Genomic DNA, 18,644 nt, shown 5'->3' with positions numbered 1-18,644 from the left:
CCAAGCTCGGTTGCATTCCATTTGCGAAATGAATTGCAAACATTTAAATATCCCACCGATAGGAGAAGCCACCCCGCCCTTCCATAACTGAAAATATTCGAGGCAAAGTTTTGTGCCGCAGGTGCTTGCTTAGAACACTTCTAGCGTAATTAAATGCGGCGGAGACTACAATAAAATTCCTGGCACAATAAATCCGCAAATTGGTAAAGTTTCGCGCTGGCTTACCGTCCGCGTTAAGGAGCTTTAATTGCGAACTGCGACTGCGACCGAGACTGAGAGCACGGCTTGAAGCAATTTGATAGCTTGTGTAAATATTAAAATAAACCGGGTATCGGAGTGTCAGTCAGCCCTGTCAGTCCAGCAGGCTGAGCCGTTCGCATAAATTTCGCTTTAATTTACTTAGCACTTCAGCAAGTCCCTGCCAAGCAGGCCTAATTAAATTCTGTGGGCCGGGGAGGACAATAAAGTGGACACGGCAAGGTGATTTGGTGATTTGGGGGGCATTGGAACGCACCTGGTTCGAGGGTGGTGGCCAGGAGCAGCGTCGGCAGGCAGAGCAGCAGGATGCGCAGTTCCATCAGGTGCAGGGGCCGCCGCAGACGCAGCAGCAGCCGTGGCGGCACCATTGGCATCCTTGCTCCCTTGCTCGCCAGGCCCGTGATTTCTCTGTTGTTCCTCTCCTCCGATGACGGCCTACTGTCCGCGCCCTTTGTCCTGACACATCGATGGGCGGGCGGATCGTATTGTCTGACTGCCTTTTGTGGCTGCTTATTAGGGTTAATGGGTTTTTGAATGAACGCGCTGAATCCTTTCAGCTACGGCAACCACACAATGCCGGCATCTCCGGTGCACATATGCCTCGCCGGGTTGCTCTTGCTGCTGCTGCTGCTAGTTGATGCGATGGGATGCGATGCGTCGCTGATAAATGATGCTGGTCCGATGGCGATGTGCAGCTCAGCCTTTTTTGCCAGCTCCGTTTTTCCGTCGCCTGTCAATGCGTTGTTGTCCTGCGAGTCACAATGCGCTTTCCCGCCGCTCGCACTCCTCACAAATTTGCAGCTCCTTTCTTCGAGGCTTCCCTCTCTATTGAGTCGGTGCGGAAAAAAGCTGCATGGTCTTCATCATTTTTCATGTCACTGCGTGTTAGCACATTAAGCCACGTCGGGGTCCGTGTAACACTGGCTGTATCTATCTTGTATTGTGTGGCTGGCAAAAAATTAACACTCGCCTTTTTATGAAATTACATTCAATTTGCTCTAGTGGACGTTCTGCCTCCTTGCCGCCTCCTGCGAATAACAATGTCGGAAGCGTAGTGCCGATGATGAATCGCTTTCAACGTGATGTCCTCAGAGGGTCCTTCCTCTTTCAGCTACCCGCTGCCCGCGTTGTTAGCTAAAAAGAGAAAGCGCGCATATGAGATGGCGGTATAATATAATATAATAAAATAATAATAATAGGGTCTTCGTGCGCCAAGAGTGCCTATGGAAACTAATGGTTGCTCCTAATTACAATTGCAATGCCCATCGCGAGATTCGTTTCCCGACCTAATTCCGACGGCGCGCTCGACCTCACGAGCTGCGGGGGATTCCCATTCATTTGCATATAGAAAGAAGGAAATTTATTTATTGTTCGAGCGAATTTGGCACATTATTTATAGGTCAGCGATAGCCGGACTCCCCGAGCGAGGGGAACAGAAACAGGGCGGTGGCTCTCTGGACAGAGATTATGCAAAATGGCCGGCCAACAATTTGCTGAACTGGACGCTGCGCAGCAGGACTCAGTCGGGGTTTTCCATAAATTTGTATTTATTTGCTCGCACGCGTGAGTAAGTTTATTTAAATTTTTATGCTGAGAGCCGTAAAAAACGGAGAGCACTTGAGACTCGGACAAAGTTTTGTGGCATGTCATAATTTTTATCTGAAGCGCGGATCTGTCTTCTGAGTCTGCTCCTTATTATTGCCCCACATTTAGCATTCAGTAGTATTTTCACATTACGACGCAGCTTATATTGCTATGGGAGCCAGGGATAGCTCTCAAATCCAACGATTTCACGGACAGAGTTTGTTCAACTCGCCAGGCCAGGCAAACAGCGCTAATGAATACAAATTTCGCGAAGCGCTGTGCACATAAATTAAAATTGAAATTCGGCCGCAGAATTGCCAAAGCGTTCGCTCATTTTAATTACAGAACTATGTGGCTTTCTGAGCTCGCCGATTCAGAATTTCTGATTTCGCGCTGCAGGCCGCAAGTTTGCCATGGTATTTAATTAACGCCGCCGCTCTCATGGACAAACATTAGCAAATGTCATGCAGCCCGAATTTATGGCACACTCGTGTGCCATTCGTTTAAATTGATAATGCGCCGGGTGGGCGGGCGGCGATCTCCGGGGTGGCAGTTAGTCGTTATTTGCTGCCACTTTGCTTCTTTCGTTCAAATGCAGCAGTTTATAGTAATTCGGAGAGTAAATGTCATGCCGGAGGAATTCTTGTTTATGTATCTGTGTTCTTTGGCCGAGTGCTAGTGCGAGTGCTAGTACGAATGTGTGAGTGCGATTCCGAGTGTGCGTGTGAGTGTGAGAGCTGTTCTACACAACTATGCACTTAAATGCAGTCACGTACACACACTGCGACGTACATATTATTATCTTGACACAATGGTGCCATAAAACTTAAAGACCCCCCCAGCGTTTTGCATTTGCCTTTGCCTTTGCCTTTGCGATTGCGAGGGCAAGCGCTGAAGGACATGGCATTTGCTTTCGCCTCCCCCTGACCCTTTACCACCCCCTTTCCCAGGCCCCATCTCTCCACCCCACCCAGCAAGTTCTTTCTGTTTTTGTTTCTGTTTCTTCCACTGCCACTGCCTCTGCTCTGCTCTGCTGCTCCTCTGCTTCTGCTTTCCTTTCATTCCACTCGCACCCTGCATATGCGCATTTGTGTGCACTTCCCCGTCTACCCCCCACCACACACACACACACAATACACACACACACTGCTGGTGGAGCTTGCTTTCTTCTTGCTCCTGGCGCTTTGGAGGCTATATGGAAATTGTAATAAGTTGCAAACCCAAAAAGCTGATGTCATGAGGTTAGTTGCTGGGGCTCAAGTTTCAAGCGACAATCATGTGCTCTCCCTTTGTGTTCTATGTTTCTCCCTGTTTTGTTTTGTTTTGCCTTTCTTGGCTGCTGACCTCATGCTCGTACTTCATTTTGCTGCTTTTGTCTAGCCTGTCATACGGCTGGGGCTCCAGTTTGCTGCATAATGCACTGCGAATGGGCGGTTAGCCCGGCCATATTGTTGTTGCTGCCGCAAGTCCGTGCTGCCGGAAGAGTAACTGTACGGCGACTTGCTCGGTCCGCACACACACTGTTCAGTGAAGGAGCTCGTATAATTAAGTGTTTCGAAGGACCGTGTATTATGGTTGACAGTATTTGCAAATGGCTATAAATAATTTAAATGTATACTCGGGGATTTGGACCATTCTCCGACAGCACAAGAAACTGAGAGCCACCACCACGGCGTATGCGTGATATGCACTACGCTTTGAGACTCAGCTAGGTTTCGATTATTCTCACCTCATTACTGCGCAGAAAGGTGTGTCTCCCCTAACTGTATAGACATCCGAAAATTATTTCCCATTAAATGTGATTCAGATATTATTCTAAGTGCACACACACACCATGCTATTGGCCAGGTGGGAAGGCACTTGTAGGGCTCAACCACCAACTACTGTTTGGCAATTTGGCCTCAGGTTTGGTAAACAGGGAGCGCCGCATTAGTTGGCTTTTTAATTAGCATTCGTAATTAGAGCGATTACCGCGCCAAGCGCTGAAATTAGATAATTATTACGGTTAACTCCGGCCTTGGCCAGTAGATTGCATTTGTCACTGCCAGCTCCGATGGCTTTGAATTCCGTTGGCATGGGCATGGACCAAGCTATTTATGTCGGATTGCAATACAAATGCCATAAATGCGGAGGCAAGCCATAACAATGTCCATTCTGTGGCTGAATCGTTGGGGGCGAGCGCTTGGCTCCTAGCGTCCGGACCCCACTCACAAACCCACAAATTCAAATGGAAATTACGCGTTTCGAATTTTGATTGCACTTGAGTGCCTGCATAAAAATGAACATTATATAAATTTCCCCACCAAAGTGCCGACAATGCAGTTACACAGTAATACCATGTTCTCGGATCCAGCCATTCTGGAGCGAATGCGTATATGTATGTGTGGCTGTCTGATTGCAGGCGTGTGTGGGCATTTTCCATCTCTCATGTTCGGGTAATTGTTTTGTGCTCTTTTCCGTTTCCGGTGTATTGCACTTGAATGCCTTTAAATTGCGCTATTTTTATTTACAGTCATCTCGTCGTCCTAATTATAGTAAAATTCATGTTTAAAGTGCTCTGACGCACAGCACATTTATTTATCCATAAAGTATTGGTCTTACCCATACCATATGGTAATCACAGCATAGATTATTAAATTTACACTATCTGGGTTCCCAATAAAATTTCAGCACTGAGCGACGCTATGAATGCTATTTTACATAACATTTTTTAGTTCACTTAGTATAAAAGTTCTTAATTCATAAGAAATACATTTCTCATATATGAATACTGAAATGGGTTCAGTATCTCGACTGCATCTTCACGTGTCATAACAAGACACTGCAACTAATACTGATCGATCGATAACTGTTACAGATGTTTCACGATCTTAAATGTATCAGAGTAGACAAACCTTTAAGTGCTGTTTTCGTGCGGAAAATTGACAAGCTCAGGCAGAACACACAATCGCCGTGGGTGCCAGAGTATGCCAGTATGGGGAACATGTTTGCTATCCCGAGGGGTGCAAGAAATCCTTTCTAGATTCCCAACATTTAAAAACGGAGAAACTTGCAAGCGGCAAAACTTTTTCAATTTAAGCCCGTTGCACCCGCCAAACAGCCCGTCCGAGCTGCATCCGCTGCGACGACATAACTTTAACTTTGGGCTTGTTAATTCACCGCTGAAAAGTGCATTGGCAACATTTGAATTATTCCGTGCCATTGCGAGACAGCGAGGACAGTTTTCTGGGCCCGACTTGCCCCTCCGTTCACCACCCGACCACGGCTGCTCATTTAGCCTTAATTAAAAGTGCCGGAGTTGCCGAGCGGAGACTAAGTTGTCGACAGCCCATTTAGCGGGTGCGTTCTTTAAGACGCTCGTAAGTATGCCACCAAATATTTAAGGCACAGTTCACTGACGCCCCCTTTTTGGACGGGGATGGCCGGTGGCAGTCGTGGGGAAGAAATCGGGGCAGTAATAATAAAAATAAAACTATTCCTGGTGTTTATTTAAGTTTAGAAATTGTACAAATTTTCGTAAATTGTTTTGTGCTTTGCCACGGTTGTTACAGGCTAAAAGGACGAAACTTTCCCAGCCATCGCCTAGGTATTGTTTGGATGTGTGCGTCACTACATTTGTGCCACCGACTTCCCCTGCCCTCCTGCCCCTGCCCCTGTTCATGTCCCTGTTCCGCCACAGGACCCCTACTTGGTCGTTCAGCATTTGCTTTTTTTTATTCAGTGCCGTGACTGCAGCAAAGTTTTAGTTTGGCAATTTTGCCTTTCCGTTCGCTTCGTGGGATATTTTTCTTTCTATTTTCGTTTTTCACTTCCCCTGCTTTCGCAGTTGAGTTTCGCTTTTTGGGTGGACATTTTTGTTTCGTTTTGTGCTTTGTTAGTTCCGTTTCCGCCCAACGCTCGCTCACAACACCCACACCCACATAGCCACCCACCACTCGCCACCCAGCACTCCCTTGGTGCCAGTGTTCTATTTTCGTTGCTGGCCCGTTCGTTTTTATTTCATGTGGTGTTGTCAACTTATTTCTGCGTTCGGTGATTTATTTTCTAAACAATTAAAGAAAAACAGTGATACAAAGGGCGAAAAAGCAGGTCCGCCACAGATAGCAGCGGGGGAAATGCATCCTCATGAATTTTTCAGTTGAATTATTTACAGGAAAACGCAGGATAACGGTGCGCTGGATGCAGGTAAAAGTGTGGCGCAAGCCCGAAACTAACTACCTTACAAATATCATTCAGTGGCAAACGTTGGTTGTTCGAGGGAAGGGAATGGCATACGAACTATCGGTGCTTCGTTGCGAATCGATAAGATATTAGTCCTCGTTTGGCTGATTCTTAAACGGATGCTTCCCATTTTTGATGGGTTTCAATGCGCCCCCTGCAGCAGGATAGCTAATAAAACGATTCAGCACTATTGCCCTGCAAAATTAATTTCTTTTCCCGCCTTCGCCCGTTCACGCGTGTGTCCCCTGTGCCAGTCAGCTGGCACATAAATCTTGGCAGGTATTTCATTAATTCAACGTCGGACGACGTCGCAGCACATCGCTGCTCATAAATATGTGCAGACACCCCGCAGACACGCCCAGCGCCACCAGCCCCCAGCGGCAGCGCCAGCCAAGCAGCGCACGTACATAAAGACCCACCTATAAAGTCGTGTAATCGTCTTCATAATTCGCGCCAAGACAACTCGACTCAGCCGTTCTAAGCCACCCAAGCCATCCAAGCTATCCAAGCTATCCAAGACATCCAAGCCAGCCAGCCGGCATAATGTTTAACGCTGCGCTGCGAACAATAAAGCGCAGCAGCGAGACTATTGCACACAGCAACATTCACACACTCGCACTCCAAAGGCGCACACGGACAAGTTTTCCTCACTACTCCAGGAAAACCTACTGAAATTATGCGCATTTATCAAAGGAGCAGCGCAAAGAAAACTCGTGCGGGCGAACGAGTGCACACACTACTACTCGTATACTCACCAATTACATGTGCGCCACGGCAACTGGGGAAAAGTGCATGTAATTTTGTGTCAGAAATTATAAACTCGGCACACACACTGCGAGCATAAGTTCGTATGGATCGCGCAAAGGAAAAGGTGCCTTGGCAGAAGGAAAACCTGAAGTTTACTGTTTCCATCTCCTCTGAAAATGAACGGAATCTAGGGCTCGTTGGCGTCTACCTTTTTTGCCCTTCTTATCGAACTCGTACTAAAATGAAGTTGTATTATCTTCATCAGAGCCATAAATTTATAAATAACTAGATCATTTCTCCCTTCCTAGTGGACGCTTTATTTGCTTTCTATTTGGAAAGGATGGGTACGTAAACTTCAGGTTATCCATTAAGGGAAATCCATTGGCATGGGAAAAACCCGGTGAAAGTGATAGCTTAGATATATGAAGCTTTCTCGAGCCATGGATTCAAAATTTCGATTCAATTTCCAAGTGTTCTTTTTGGTAGAAACTTACAAGCTTAGCCGGAAACTGTTTTTACCACGAAGAACGCGTAAGTCGATTTGCCTCGACTATTATGCACTCTTTACCAATACAACAAATATCGGTACATATATGGGGATGGAAACCATTTTTAAGTGCACCGACTTAATAAATGTATTCTACACCATTGGGTGCAGAAATCCTTACACTTATGAGCAAATTTAGGAGTTATTAGTTAAAGGTTAAACCAACTTGGCCGACAGTTCTTGTGAGAGCTTGAAATATCAGTTTCTGCCTTCTTAGACCCGTTCGTCAAAAGCTTGGTATCATTTCCCAGTACCAGCTGACTTAACGTTGGCACAAATCAAAGGTTATCATAGCCCATCAGTCCATCATCCCGGACTGAAGGTTGGACCCGCACCTTTCACTGAGCACAAAGCCCCCGCCCCTTTAATCTGGCTCCCTGTTTTATGCAAATTGTCGCCTGGCCATATTTCATAAATGCATGAAATTAATTTCACTCGCACACCCTGCCGCATGCAAAACTGACTAGGCACTAAGCGTTAGTGTGGGCATATACACACGTATGCGTTTTGATTGATTGTCCTCACTTTGCGGTAAGAGCGTTGGCCACGTTTTCGAGCCCGAACTGGGCTGAGCGTGAGAAATGCATTTGAATTTACAATGTGTCAGCCCGGGCACCATTAATATGCCCCCTTCCAAGTTTTCGGGGCTATTATGGCAAAGGGTCCTCTGACGTTTATGATGGCCGGGCCGAAACTTTGCCAGTGCATAAATATCTCCACCCGCCGACACCTCCAGGCCAGATAATAAGGGCTTGAATTTACGATAAATGCTTTCCAGCCGGGATTTCTTTCTTTCATTCGGCCTTCCTTTCGTCCGTCCAGGCGGAATATTTTCAAGGACAGCACGCGGGCCTCATAATGTGAACCGGTTGCTATTTAAAAAGGTCCCACCCAGGGTGTGGATCAGGAGTAGAAGCAGGAGCAGAACCAGGAGCGGCCCAGGACCAGGACCCAGGGAACACAAAGGCTGTCAGGCCGCAAATGTTTCTCCTTCGCGTTCGATTAAGCGGCGGAAGGAAGTCCGCGGCACAGCCAGTTGTCCGTTGGCCTGGAGCCGGTTTCGGGCCATTGCCATTGCCATTGCGTGGTGGACATCATTGCCGCCATTAAGCTCTAATGACCGTAATAAATAATAATTTATTTTACCTGCAGGCCACCCAACACATCAGGCCAGTTACAGTAGCGCCATACCAGTCCGCCCATACATGGGGATTTGAATTTGGGCGGTTGGGTGGCGCACGGACCCTTTGAGGTGAAAAACAAAGGGCTATTGTTGCATTGGCCATATTAATTGTCCTTGGTTCGGCGGATGCTCCTGGCTGGGATTTAAGTGGCATTTTATAGCCGCCGTCAGAGTCGAATTGGCCGAGACCCCTTTGCGGGTTAAGCCTCCTGACACAGCTGACACAGGACGACTTCCTGCTGGCTAAACGGTAATTCAAGGCTCACGAAACCCATGGGGTTGCCTAATGCATGCTTATTAAAATGGTGCGTCATTGGATCGAATGAAAACTTGTGCAGGTGCCCCCAGAAATGGTACACCACAGCCCCACGTACATCAAGTTTAATTTGATGGTCTTGTGCGAGGGGAAATCGTTTAATGAGCCACGTTATCGGCCACACCACTTAGATGGACTTGTGGTGTGAAATCAATAAGAGCGAACGACCAAGGATGCCCATGGCGTGGCCCATAAAGCACTTAATTAATTTTTAGACCAGCGCGTACATACAAGAAATGCACAACCACTGAACCCTGAACCCTGGACGTCACAGAATTCGGGCGAAGCCGCTCAGCTGATGCGGCTTAGCCTGGCTGGAAATAAAATCAATAGACGACAACGTCCTCGACAATGGCAGCATATGCTGCAGCGGGCACAATAAACATGGGCGTGAAAACCACAAAATTTTATGCAAACTCATAAAATGATTTTTACAGCTACAGCTAAGCAACGAACAAAAAATAAGACCCATTGTGGCGGGGCTGCTGCCAGGCATAGACAACCCAAGCTGTCCATAGATGGCCACATAAAACTCCCAACAAAAAGTGCAGTAAAACATGAGGCCCAAACGTGTTTGGTTTGGGGTTTTGGGCGGCTCGGGGCGCTAAAGCCGCTACAGCGTCAATATTTTTCCTGAGGCGATTTCGCCGAGTTTGCCAACAACCGCAAAACACCCAACGGATTTTTATACACAATTGCTTGTTTGTGTACGTATTGCGAAAACCGATCAGAACGTTGAATGGATGGAGGGGAGCGGAATTGGCACAAAATATTGAGGCCAAATCGGTGGCAAGCAATATATACTGCTAGCAAATGGCAAAGTCGGGCCCCCAGCGCCTACTAGTACGCCTCGGATAATAGAAATTGAGTCGACCACGCCCATTCTGAAAATCTCAACCCAGGCTTCCACATGTGTGTGTGTGTGTGCGTGGCTGGGCCAGCTTTTGGGCTGACCCCAGGGGATTTGGAGCATCAGTTGGACAGTCATGACTATTGAACTAATATTTAGGCCGGTGGGAGGGTTGCGGATTTGGCAGACCAGCGGCGAACGTTCCCTAAGCGCCACAAAATCGAGAATTTTATGACAGGCATTTCCTTAGCATTTCCCAAGCATTTTCAGCCGTAGTCAGGGATGGAGCAGTGCCAAAGATGTTCGATATTTGCTTGCCTTGCAGCTGATCTGCATCAGCCAGAATGCGGGCTAATTGGCTGTCCTCAAAGGGCGGGCATTTCCCTTTCTACATTTCGCCCTTTCTCCCATTCTTCCATTCTCGCTTTCTCCTCTTCAGCCGGAGTTCTAGTATTCGAAATGTCTCGGAAATCTCCAGGCCGGTTGGCAAGCAATTGGCGAGTGTGCAGGTCATTTAGGGCAAAACGACCGTCAAAGCCGTATGCGGTGCACATCAAACACAGCTGTCACATACGAAGCCACCTCGCTGGGGATGGTCTGATTTGCCATGGACACGCCCCCTTGCCAGCGGAGTCGTCCTTTCGCTGGAGATGTCATCAAGGTTTCGGCTGAAGTGCTTATGCAGAAGTTCAAAGGTAAGCGGAAACAATGCAAAGTGAGTGGAAAAAAAATATTTACATTTTATTGATTGGCTGACAAGTGGCTTAGCACTGCATGTGCTGGTCCAAAGAAATGCGTTAAAGTCAGGCGCCCTTTTCGAGCAATATGAAGAGGGGCGGAATTATTGCGTATACGAAGCGTGGGACGAAATTCCCCTGGTGGCCATAAGGTCGGAATGGAAATAGCAGCCAGCTAGCTGAGGGGGACTGGATCTGGAAGCTGGGAGCTGGGAGCTGGGAGCAGCGCACATGTGCGTGGTGCGGAGGGAAATTAAGCAAATCCCAGCTAAGCAATTCCTGCAAACATGCAGCATTTATGAGCAGAAGGGAGTTGGGCATGGCATGGGGGCACTCGGCGATGCATGTGGGGTTCATTAAACTTGTGCATGTTGCTCCGTCCGTTTTCCCGTTCCGTTTTCTGCAGCTCGTTGTCCGTGCTCTGCAGGAAAACATTTCGATTACCCTCACCTTCATCCTTGACAGTCCCAGCAGTCAGCCTTTTCCAGGACAAATTCAAGTGCCCGCCTTCCACTAAATCGGAATTGGTTACCCGGGCAAGTGCGGAGGACTCGCATTATCCGGATGTTTATAATTATGGCCGACAGTCGGACGAGACAAGGGCAGAGGGGAGCCAGTACCACACCGAGCACATACGTGCATAGGAATTGCATGCTGAAGTGCCGCCCGCAGACCACTCTCCACTCCCCCTTCGTCAGCATTCACATAGTCATTACAAATGCAACATGGCCAAGTTGAGCTGAGTACAGCCGCGGGGGTGGATACCAAAAAAGAATTATTATGTTTCTGCTCGTCACTGCCGCAACATTATTCTCTTCAGTTAATTGCGACTGGGATCGGAGTCTATGTAGAGACAGGCAGAGCTCTAAAGGGGCGAAGCTCTGAGCAGGGAACGGCACAAAGAAAGAGTTCCATTTAAAAAATAATGAGTTTTCCGGCTTGCACACTAGCAAAAAACATGCGGGCTTGATGGAACGAAGTCAAGTCACACTACGACCACAGAGCAAAAAATTACCTTTGCCCTTAATTATGAAGCTGACAAAATGGCGGACTGCAGTGGGAAGGGCAAGCCTCCTGATCCAAGCCGCACCAGGCTAATGAAAGATGAATTCTAGAGAGCTGGAGGGACTTCTTATCACGGCGATCCCATGGGGCTGTGCACGACATTCCTCCTCTGAACTGAGCTCCAGGAGGCCGGAATCGAGATAAAGTTTAGGTCAGCGACAACCACAGATCCGAGCCAGGTTCCTGTTTCACTGGGCATTGAATATTTTAATTAATTACCAGGCCATTGTGAGTCCTAAGATTCTAAAACTCTGTTATAATTTGAATGCAAATGAAAGAAAGGAGTGGCAAATGGGAACTTAGCCCTTGAACTTATCTGGATAAGTACAACCCCGAAACTAGAAGTTGTGAAATAATTATGGTGGCAAATGCCTCCAGAATGCAAAATCATCCGCAGTTTAATTTGCCTTTCAAGAATAATAGTCTTATCGGACACATTTTCGCTCCCCCACCAGGTTAATTTATTGAACTTGAGCTCTGGTTTAGGGGCGAGTTGATATGGAAATGGGTTTTCTGTATTTCTGGCACTTCCACCTCTTTTTATGATCTTTTAACCATAATTGCCCCACATTAGGCAGATGTGTGCGGAATATGTATGCATTAGTTATTTGCATTCCGTAAATACGGCTTTCCGTAAATGAATTGCCATTTTATTTCCAGTTGCTCTGACAATTTGCGAGTGTGTGCCTGAAAATCAGGGGTTTTGTTTCCTTTCCAACGCGCATTTAGGCAAGCATTCGCAAAATTTATCTTTTGTGCATCGTAAATCTTGCTGCCTTTTCAGCATTTCTGTAAAATTTATTTCCTGATTAAAACTTTTCCCTTTTTATTTGATTGAACTGGGAATCGACCCACCCTCTAGGCATATGCAAGGTAATCGCAAACTTAAGCGTGAGCCACACAAAATTTGATCTATGTAACGACTGTTTGGTCTGTTATTTTAAGGATTCAAGGAGGCAGGAGCGATATCTACCCTTTTGCAGAGTCAAATAGTTTTTCGAACAGAACTTAACTTTATCGTGCGTTTCCTGGGAAATTAACATTCTGCCTCTCCACCGAATCCATGTGGATCCTAACTAGCTCGTCTTTTACCAACCCTCTAGTCACCTATGGCTGTAAAAATACCATATGTTTTGTTTGCCTGTGCGGGACTTTGTGTGTGCGTTCGGTTCAGCACTAAACTTTTATTTTAGATTAAGTCAATTTGGCCAACAGCATGCGCCCCTACTCGAGCTCACCCGCTCACTCCCGAGTGCCCACCCATATCGGTGAGCGGATGTGGGACTGGGAAAAGTATTTTTCATTTGCTTGGCTGCCCTTTTTATTAACAACAACCTCACTTTCGAAGCTTTTCGAGGGCCGAACATCAAACTATGCAGGCAAACGTGGCCCAAAGGCTGATCACCGCTTCCATCGTTAAACCTTCTGCGTGTAGATTGTCTGCTTTCGTTTTGAGTTTGGCCCATTATTACGTATACGCAACGTGGTCTCCACGGTGTAATCGACAAAGTTAAATTTCGCATTTCACCGGAAACTTCTCAGCACAGGCCGGATTTTCGATTCACTCGTTCGGCCGCATATTATCCTCCCTATGCGCCAGAGACTCGTTTCGGGAAGCGAGTTTAAGGCACGCCATAAATTATGTCGGAGGCTGTCTGTACCAAGTGCACTCGCACAGCCGAACAGGTCAGCCCTTTCTGTGCCTGATTGCTTGATTTATCCACCGTCTTTAGGCTAAAGACTTTATTGGAAAAGTTTGATTGGAGTTCTCACTACTCAAGTCGACGCTCCAATGCCATGGCTGCGAGTGCCTCTGCGGTTGGTCTGATGGCTTTATTTCGCGGAAATAACCAGGGAAGTTGGGCGTTCTGAGTGTATCGTGATTGAAGCCAGTTCGCTGGGCCAATAAATCATGCATGCACACGCCAATAAGGCGCAATTTTTAAGTATTTAAATATTAATGGGTCTCCGCACAACCGATGTCAATCAATATATAATAACCGTTCGTGAAAAAAGCCTTCATTAAAAATGTATAGACATGTATCCCTTGAGATGAACGGATTTGTACTGGCGCATTGTGAAAAACTAGTGAAATGATATTGAAATTGAACAGTTTAAATAGTTGAATAACTCTAGTATGTTCCATTGACCCTACTAATAGGTCAAAAACAAAGTTTCCGGCGACCTAAAAATATGCAGAAAATATATTTTTGTACAGCATTGTACCGAATAACGCAATTTAAAAGTGTCTTCTTATGTCGTTCATAAATGGCACACAAACATCAGTTTTCACACTCTAAGGTCCTGGTTCTCAGAATTCCAGCTATAAGCTCACTTTCGCGGCAGTCAATTTTGTTGGGAGTTTATCATTTATTTGTGAACATTGTTAACATTCTGCGATTACCACAACTGCATTTATTAAATTACGGGAAACCGTTGAAGGAGTCCTAGTTTGTATATATATTGGCCTGACATTTTCCGAAGTAACTTAAATATGCTATAATAGTGGTCGCTTGATACGGCAATGACAGCTAGGCTTATTTATTTGTCTTAATAAATACTCCCGGGGCACATAAATCATAAGTAGTCGGCCTCACGGGTAATGCAAATAAATCATCGTAGGAGTTGGCCCTAGTTGAACTTGGGCCATAGGCATGCCCTAACGCCTTCCGTAGGCTACAAGTTCAGTGAGTGCTGCATATCATTGTTAATAAGTTTCATGGCTTCCTTTGAGTGCCTCTGTTTCTGATTGAAGCTTCTCCAAGTAGTGGCCAGGCTCCTTTTTTCGCCCCTGGCATAAGTTGACATATTCGCACTATGGCTGGCAGGCCACAAGATTTATCGCCCCTTAACTCCCTCGCCGGATGAAAAAACTTATTATTGCCACATCTGTTGCCCAGAAGCTATCAATACCAAATTGCAGTCGGTTAAAATATGCTTAAACTTTCCGAAATAACGAGGGAGGCAAGTTTTTGACAGCTTGATTATACGCAAAGCCCAGCCAAATTAGGGTTCCTTAGCTGACCAGAATATCGGCTAATTTGCACTCATTAGGAGGCAGCTTCTTTTCTGTTTGGTATTTGGGCTTTGTGCCTTTCACTTGTTTTTTGTTTTATGTTTTTGGAAATAAAATTTCAAACAAAACAGAGCCCAGAAGCTGCGCGCATCAACGCAGTGTGTGCAGCCATGCGTATAATTAATCTGCTGGCATTAATTGCGGCAAGGGCAGAAATACCGCAATGCCAGCAGAAACAGGACTGAAGTGGGGATGTGGCAGGAATGTAAGGAAAGCCAGAAATTATTTTAACGCTCAGCCCGGCGAGATAAACTAAAGCGGGCACTTCTCCGCGCTTAAATGTCATTCGTAGTCAGCCAACCGTGGCAGCCAAATAAAAATCCGCCCACCATTGGGGAAAGCATTGAAATATCAGCGAAGTGGGAGTTATTTGGTCTTAAAGCCGAAACCCCTTCCAAAGCCCAAATGCGCTTTAAATGCCTTTTAAACAGATGAACTGACGCTTCCTATAAGGACGAGTGCCGCACGCCTGTCTATCCTGCTGACGTAATTAATTGCTAGCCAAGTTGGGCCGGCGCCAACACATTCTCACCTGGCCGAGCTCGAGTTGGAGCACCTGGCTGAAGGAGGGGCCAAACGAGTGCACAATTTATACAAGTCAACACTTGAACACGTTTTAACCGAAAGAAAGAGAACACTACTCGCTCAGCCAGGTCACTTCATTTTATTATCAAGCACATTTCTGCACGTAATTGTTTTGACGTTGCATTGCAAATTGTCCTTTTGGCCGGTGCCGCGCTCCTGCTCGTGCTCGTGCTCGTGTTGTTTTTTACTCTGACCTCAGGCGATGGTATCGGGTTTTGGTCAACTAGTTCATTATCTCAAAGTATCGCAATTAATCCCTAAGTGTCAAGACGCTACCGTTTCCATTCCCACGCCATGAAACGTGCATGAACTGAATTTAAATGGCGGCTGGACACGGGGCGAACACCTGGCGTATGCGTAATGTGGCAAACAATTAGTCTCTGCCTCGAATTGATAGAGCTATTAATCTGCGGCTTTTGCCCCTCTTTGCTCACTTACCAACAAAGCAATGCGTCCTCACTATCGTTACCTAAAAATAAAACAATGAAAAGAGTTAGTAAAGAGGGCGATATGCTCGAGCGAACTTGAGCTTAGTTCAAGGATTATTCTGTTCAAAATGCAGGCCTCGGGTGCCAAACAAGAGCTAATAGCCTCATGTACTCAACGTCTATTGTGTCTGTCTGTCATCTGTGCAAACGCAAACGCAACACACACGAAAGCACAACGCAAAAGAACCCAGGCCAGGAGGAGGATGTTCATGACGATGCCCAGGGACACACACTCATACAGTGACACAGCGCGAACCTCGCTGATTGCCGCCTGCTGAGTCAGGCATGTCAGCTTTGGCGTCATCAATTTGGGTGCTATTGACATTGGAGGCGGACGGAGTGGGAATCCGACTCTGCATCCGCATCTGATCGTGAATTGAAATCAGAGCCAGAACATGTGCCCAGCCTTTTGTCGGGGCTTAAGTGAAATGAAGGCAGCCTTAGGCCTGCAAACTCGTGTCTTCGCCGGAGTCGTCATCGCCAGATGCAGTCCAATAGACTCTGTGTGAACCGGCAATGGAAATCCTCTAATCTGCGTAGCAACAGGCAAGCCAGTTTGGCGGCTCGCAAAAGAGGGACACTCTCGCGGAGCTGTTACATTTAATTATTGGAGCCGTTCTGGGGAAAATAAAATAAATTAATTATGCTCGCCTCGCCAGTCCCACGCACGGCAACCTAAAGTAACCGGGCTTTAGGCAAATAATTAAAAAAGGACACGCTGCTCCAATCCGAAAAAGTAATTATTTGACTCCGGCTCCCCTCTCCCCTTGCAAACGAGCTCCCAACTCCGATGGCGGATGGGGTAGAAAAGTTTCGCAACGAATTAAAATTAATGAAAATAAATTTTCAGAATTGTTTCAACCCCTTTTTCGGCGCGGGTAGAGACCGGTAAAGTTGACGCTTGAAAATGATTTGAGTGCTTTAAACCAAAGCAAGCCCCGACCGAGAAAGAACACAGTGAAAGGACGAAGGGTCCTGGTGACCCATCCCGAGTCATCATAGCCGTCATTTTAGAGAGCAACCCGCGGGCCCGACGTACATAAAAGCACTTAAGATATTTAGTTCTTGTTCCCAATCTTGTATTTGAGGTCATACCGGGGGTCGCAGCATCCTTTGCCTCGGCCAGTTCCTTTTTGGCCAAACACAAATCTTGCAAATGCCTTTGACTTTGGCTGCGGCTTGGTTGCCCCCCGAAATTCCGAATGGGAGCACCATTCCCCCCGTCGTAAGCTAATCTTCGAGTCGATTTGGAAAGGCATCAAACTAATTAAATATTCGATTAGCCAAAAGGCCAGGACGGCCAAGCGAAGGCACTGACAAATTAAAAACGATTAATACAACCTCGCAGCGTATTTCATTATGCACGCGAAAGCTTTGCTTGCTAGTAAGTTGGCTTGGCGAAAAGTAAAGCCTCCGAATCGAATCCCTTTTCGAGCATCGCAACGCTTCTCTTCTATTTTTTTTTTAAACCGTCCACCATTTGTTATTTTAATTAATCTCATTAAATGGCGTCCACTTTGAGCTACAGCTTTTTGGCGAACCTTAGTTGCCCATATGCTGCCAGCCAACCCAACCACCTTCCCACCGACCCAGAAACCAGCAACACCCCCACCCACACGCGCTCTCGGGCTCACACACACATGCATAATTAATGGGCGGCTTCATCTGATTATGAGCATATTGAGCTTTGTTTTGGCCATATTGTGCTCGCAACTGGAAAACCCGGACGCCTTTGCTGAATTTTTTGAAAAGATTCCGTGTTATCCCTTTTAAGCCGCCTCGACTGACATTTAAAACGCTTAATTAGCCGCGGGCCCGGCTCCTCGCCGGCAGATCCTGTTTCGGGTCCTAATGAAATTATTGAAGCATGTTTGTCATGCATCCGAGAATCCATGTACGGCCATTCATCCGTCCCAGCATCCTCCTTGCTGTGAGCATGAAATGACCGCTTATTATAGCCAGCTGCAGACAAATTTAATTTATTCAAAATGGGGCACATTGTGAGCTCATGTGTCCTTGCTGAAACTTTGAGTGGTCAAATGGCTGGGACCATAATGTCCTCAATTTCGAGCTAGCCTCTTCCCAATCTCCGTGGTCCGACTCCACCCGTATTAATGCTAATTTTCATGGATGAACGAACCTTGGAGTTGAGTGTTATTTAAAGGAGCATCACATCCTTGACCATTAAAAGTGGCCCAGAAGCTCGAGCAATTTCATTTGAATTGTGAACGATCCTCATTTTATGCCAGTGATTATACTATTTTTATTTATTTGGCCCCGCACGGGTTCAGCAAGGGGAAACGTGCTGCCCCATAAATAAGTGCACTGCCTGCTTGGGTCTGCTACCTAATCCCCTCGAGGTTATTGAACTTTACGAGCTTGGATTACAAGCCAAACCAAACGAGTGGGAACCAGAATGGGAAACGGAAAAGGATAGGAGGAGCAGACCCTATGCGATTTATGAGCCTATGTGTGACTGACAAGTTTATGTTTTCGTTTTTCTTGGACTCATAAATTTTATACAAATTCTGAGAGATTTAAAAATGAGTGCCACTGAACTGCGGTATAAATTTCAGGGCTCCGTGACTGGGAGCACCCGGGCACCTGCCCGAACCGAGTTATGAGCTCAAGGACTTTCTGGGCCGAGTTTATTGAAATGTTAGGCAAATTACAACCCGAGTTCAGCGCAGGTCGATCTATTTATAAAACTTGTTTCCAGCACGGTTTCATCTAGGACAGCCAAGCTGGTGTAGGATTCCCTTTGAAATTTAGCCTTAATGGCGTTATGCACACTTGGATGCATCACGGCTCATAGCTCGATTTCCACTATTTGACTATCCGCTAATGCTCCGCTTGTCCTGTGTATTTTGGGAGCTCCAAACAAAGCTCGATGTTTGCCTAGTGTTCCAGGCATTAAATCAATTAATGTGTGAGTTTGTCCGCCGGGGTGTAAAACACAGAACTTTATCTGAGCAGGCAGACCAGAC

General features: G+C 46.5%; 1 protein-coding gene across 3 annotated transcripts in view; it reads right to left on the bottom strand.

The window, feature by feature from the left end:
• The window catches only part of dpr12 (defective proboscis extension response 12), a 56,120-nt gene that overhangs the window by 12,847 nt on the left and 24,629 nt on the right, over positions 1 to 18,644 (bottom strand). For 2 of the 3 annotated variants that reach the window (NM_136342.2, NM_001273787.1), the window contains exon 2: positions 515 to 1,392. In NM_136342.2, the coding sequence (NP_610186.2) occupies positions 515 to 632 (118 nt within the window). In that variant the 5' untranslated portion in view covers positions 633 to 1,392. Of the gene's footprint in view, positions 1 to 514; positions 1,393 to 15,607; positions 15,639 to 18,644 lie in introns of all 3 variants that reach the window. The other variant, NM_144205.5, reaches the window with a different exon arrangement.

The sequence above is a fragment of the Drosophila melanogaster genome, chromosome 2R, assembly GCF_000001215.4.
Source record: "Drosophila melanogaster chromosome 2R".
NCBI lineage: Eukaryota > Metazoa > Arthropoda > Insecta > Diptera > Drosophilidae > Drosophila > Drosophila melanogaster.
Note: the sequence above shows the minus strand (reverse complement) of the source record. Positions and strands in the feature narration are given on the sequence as shown.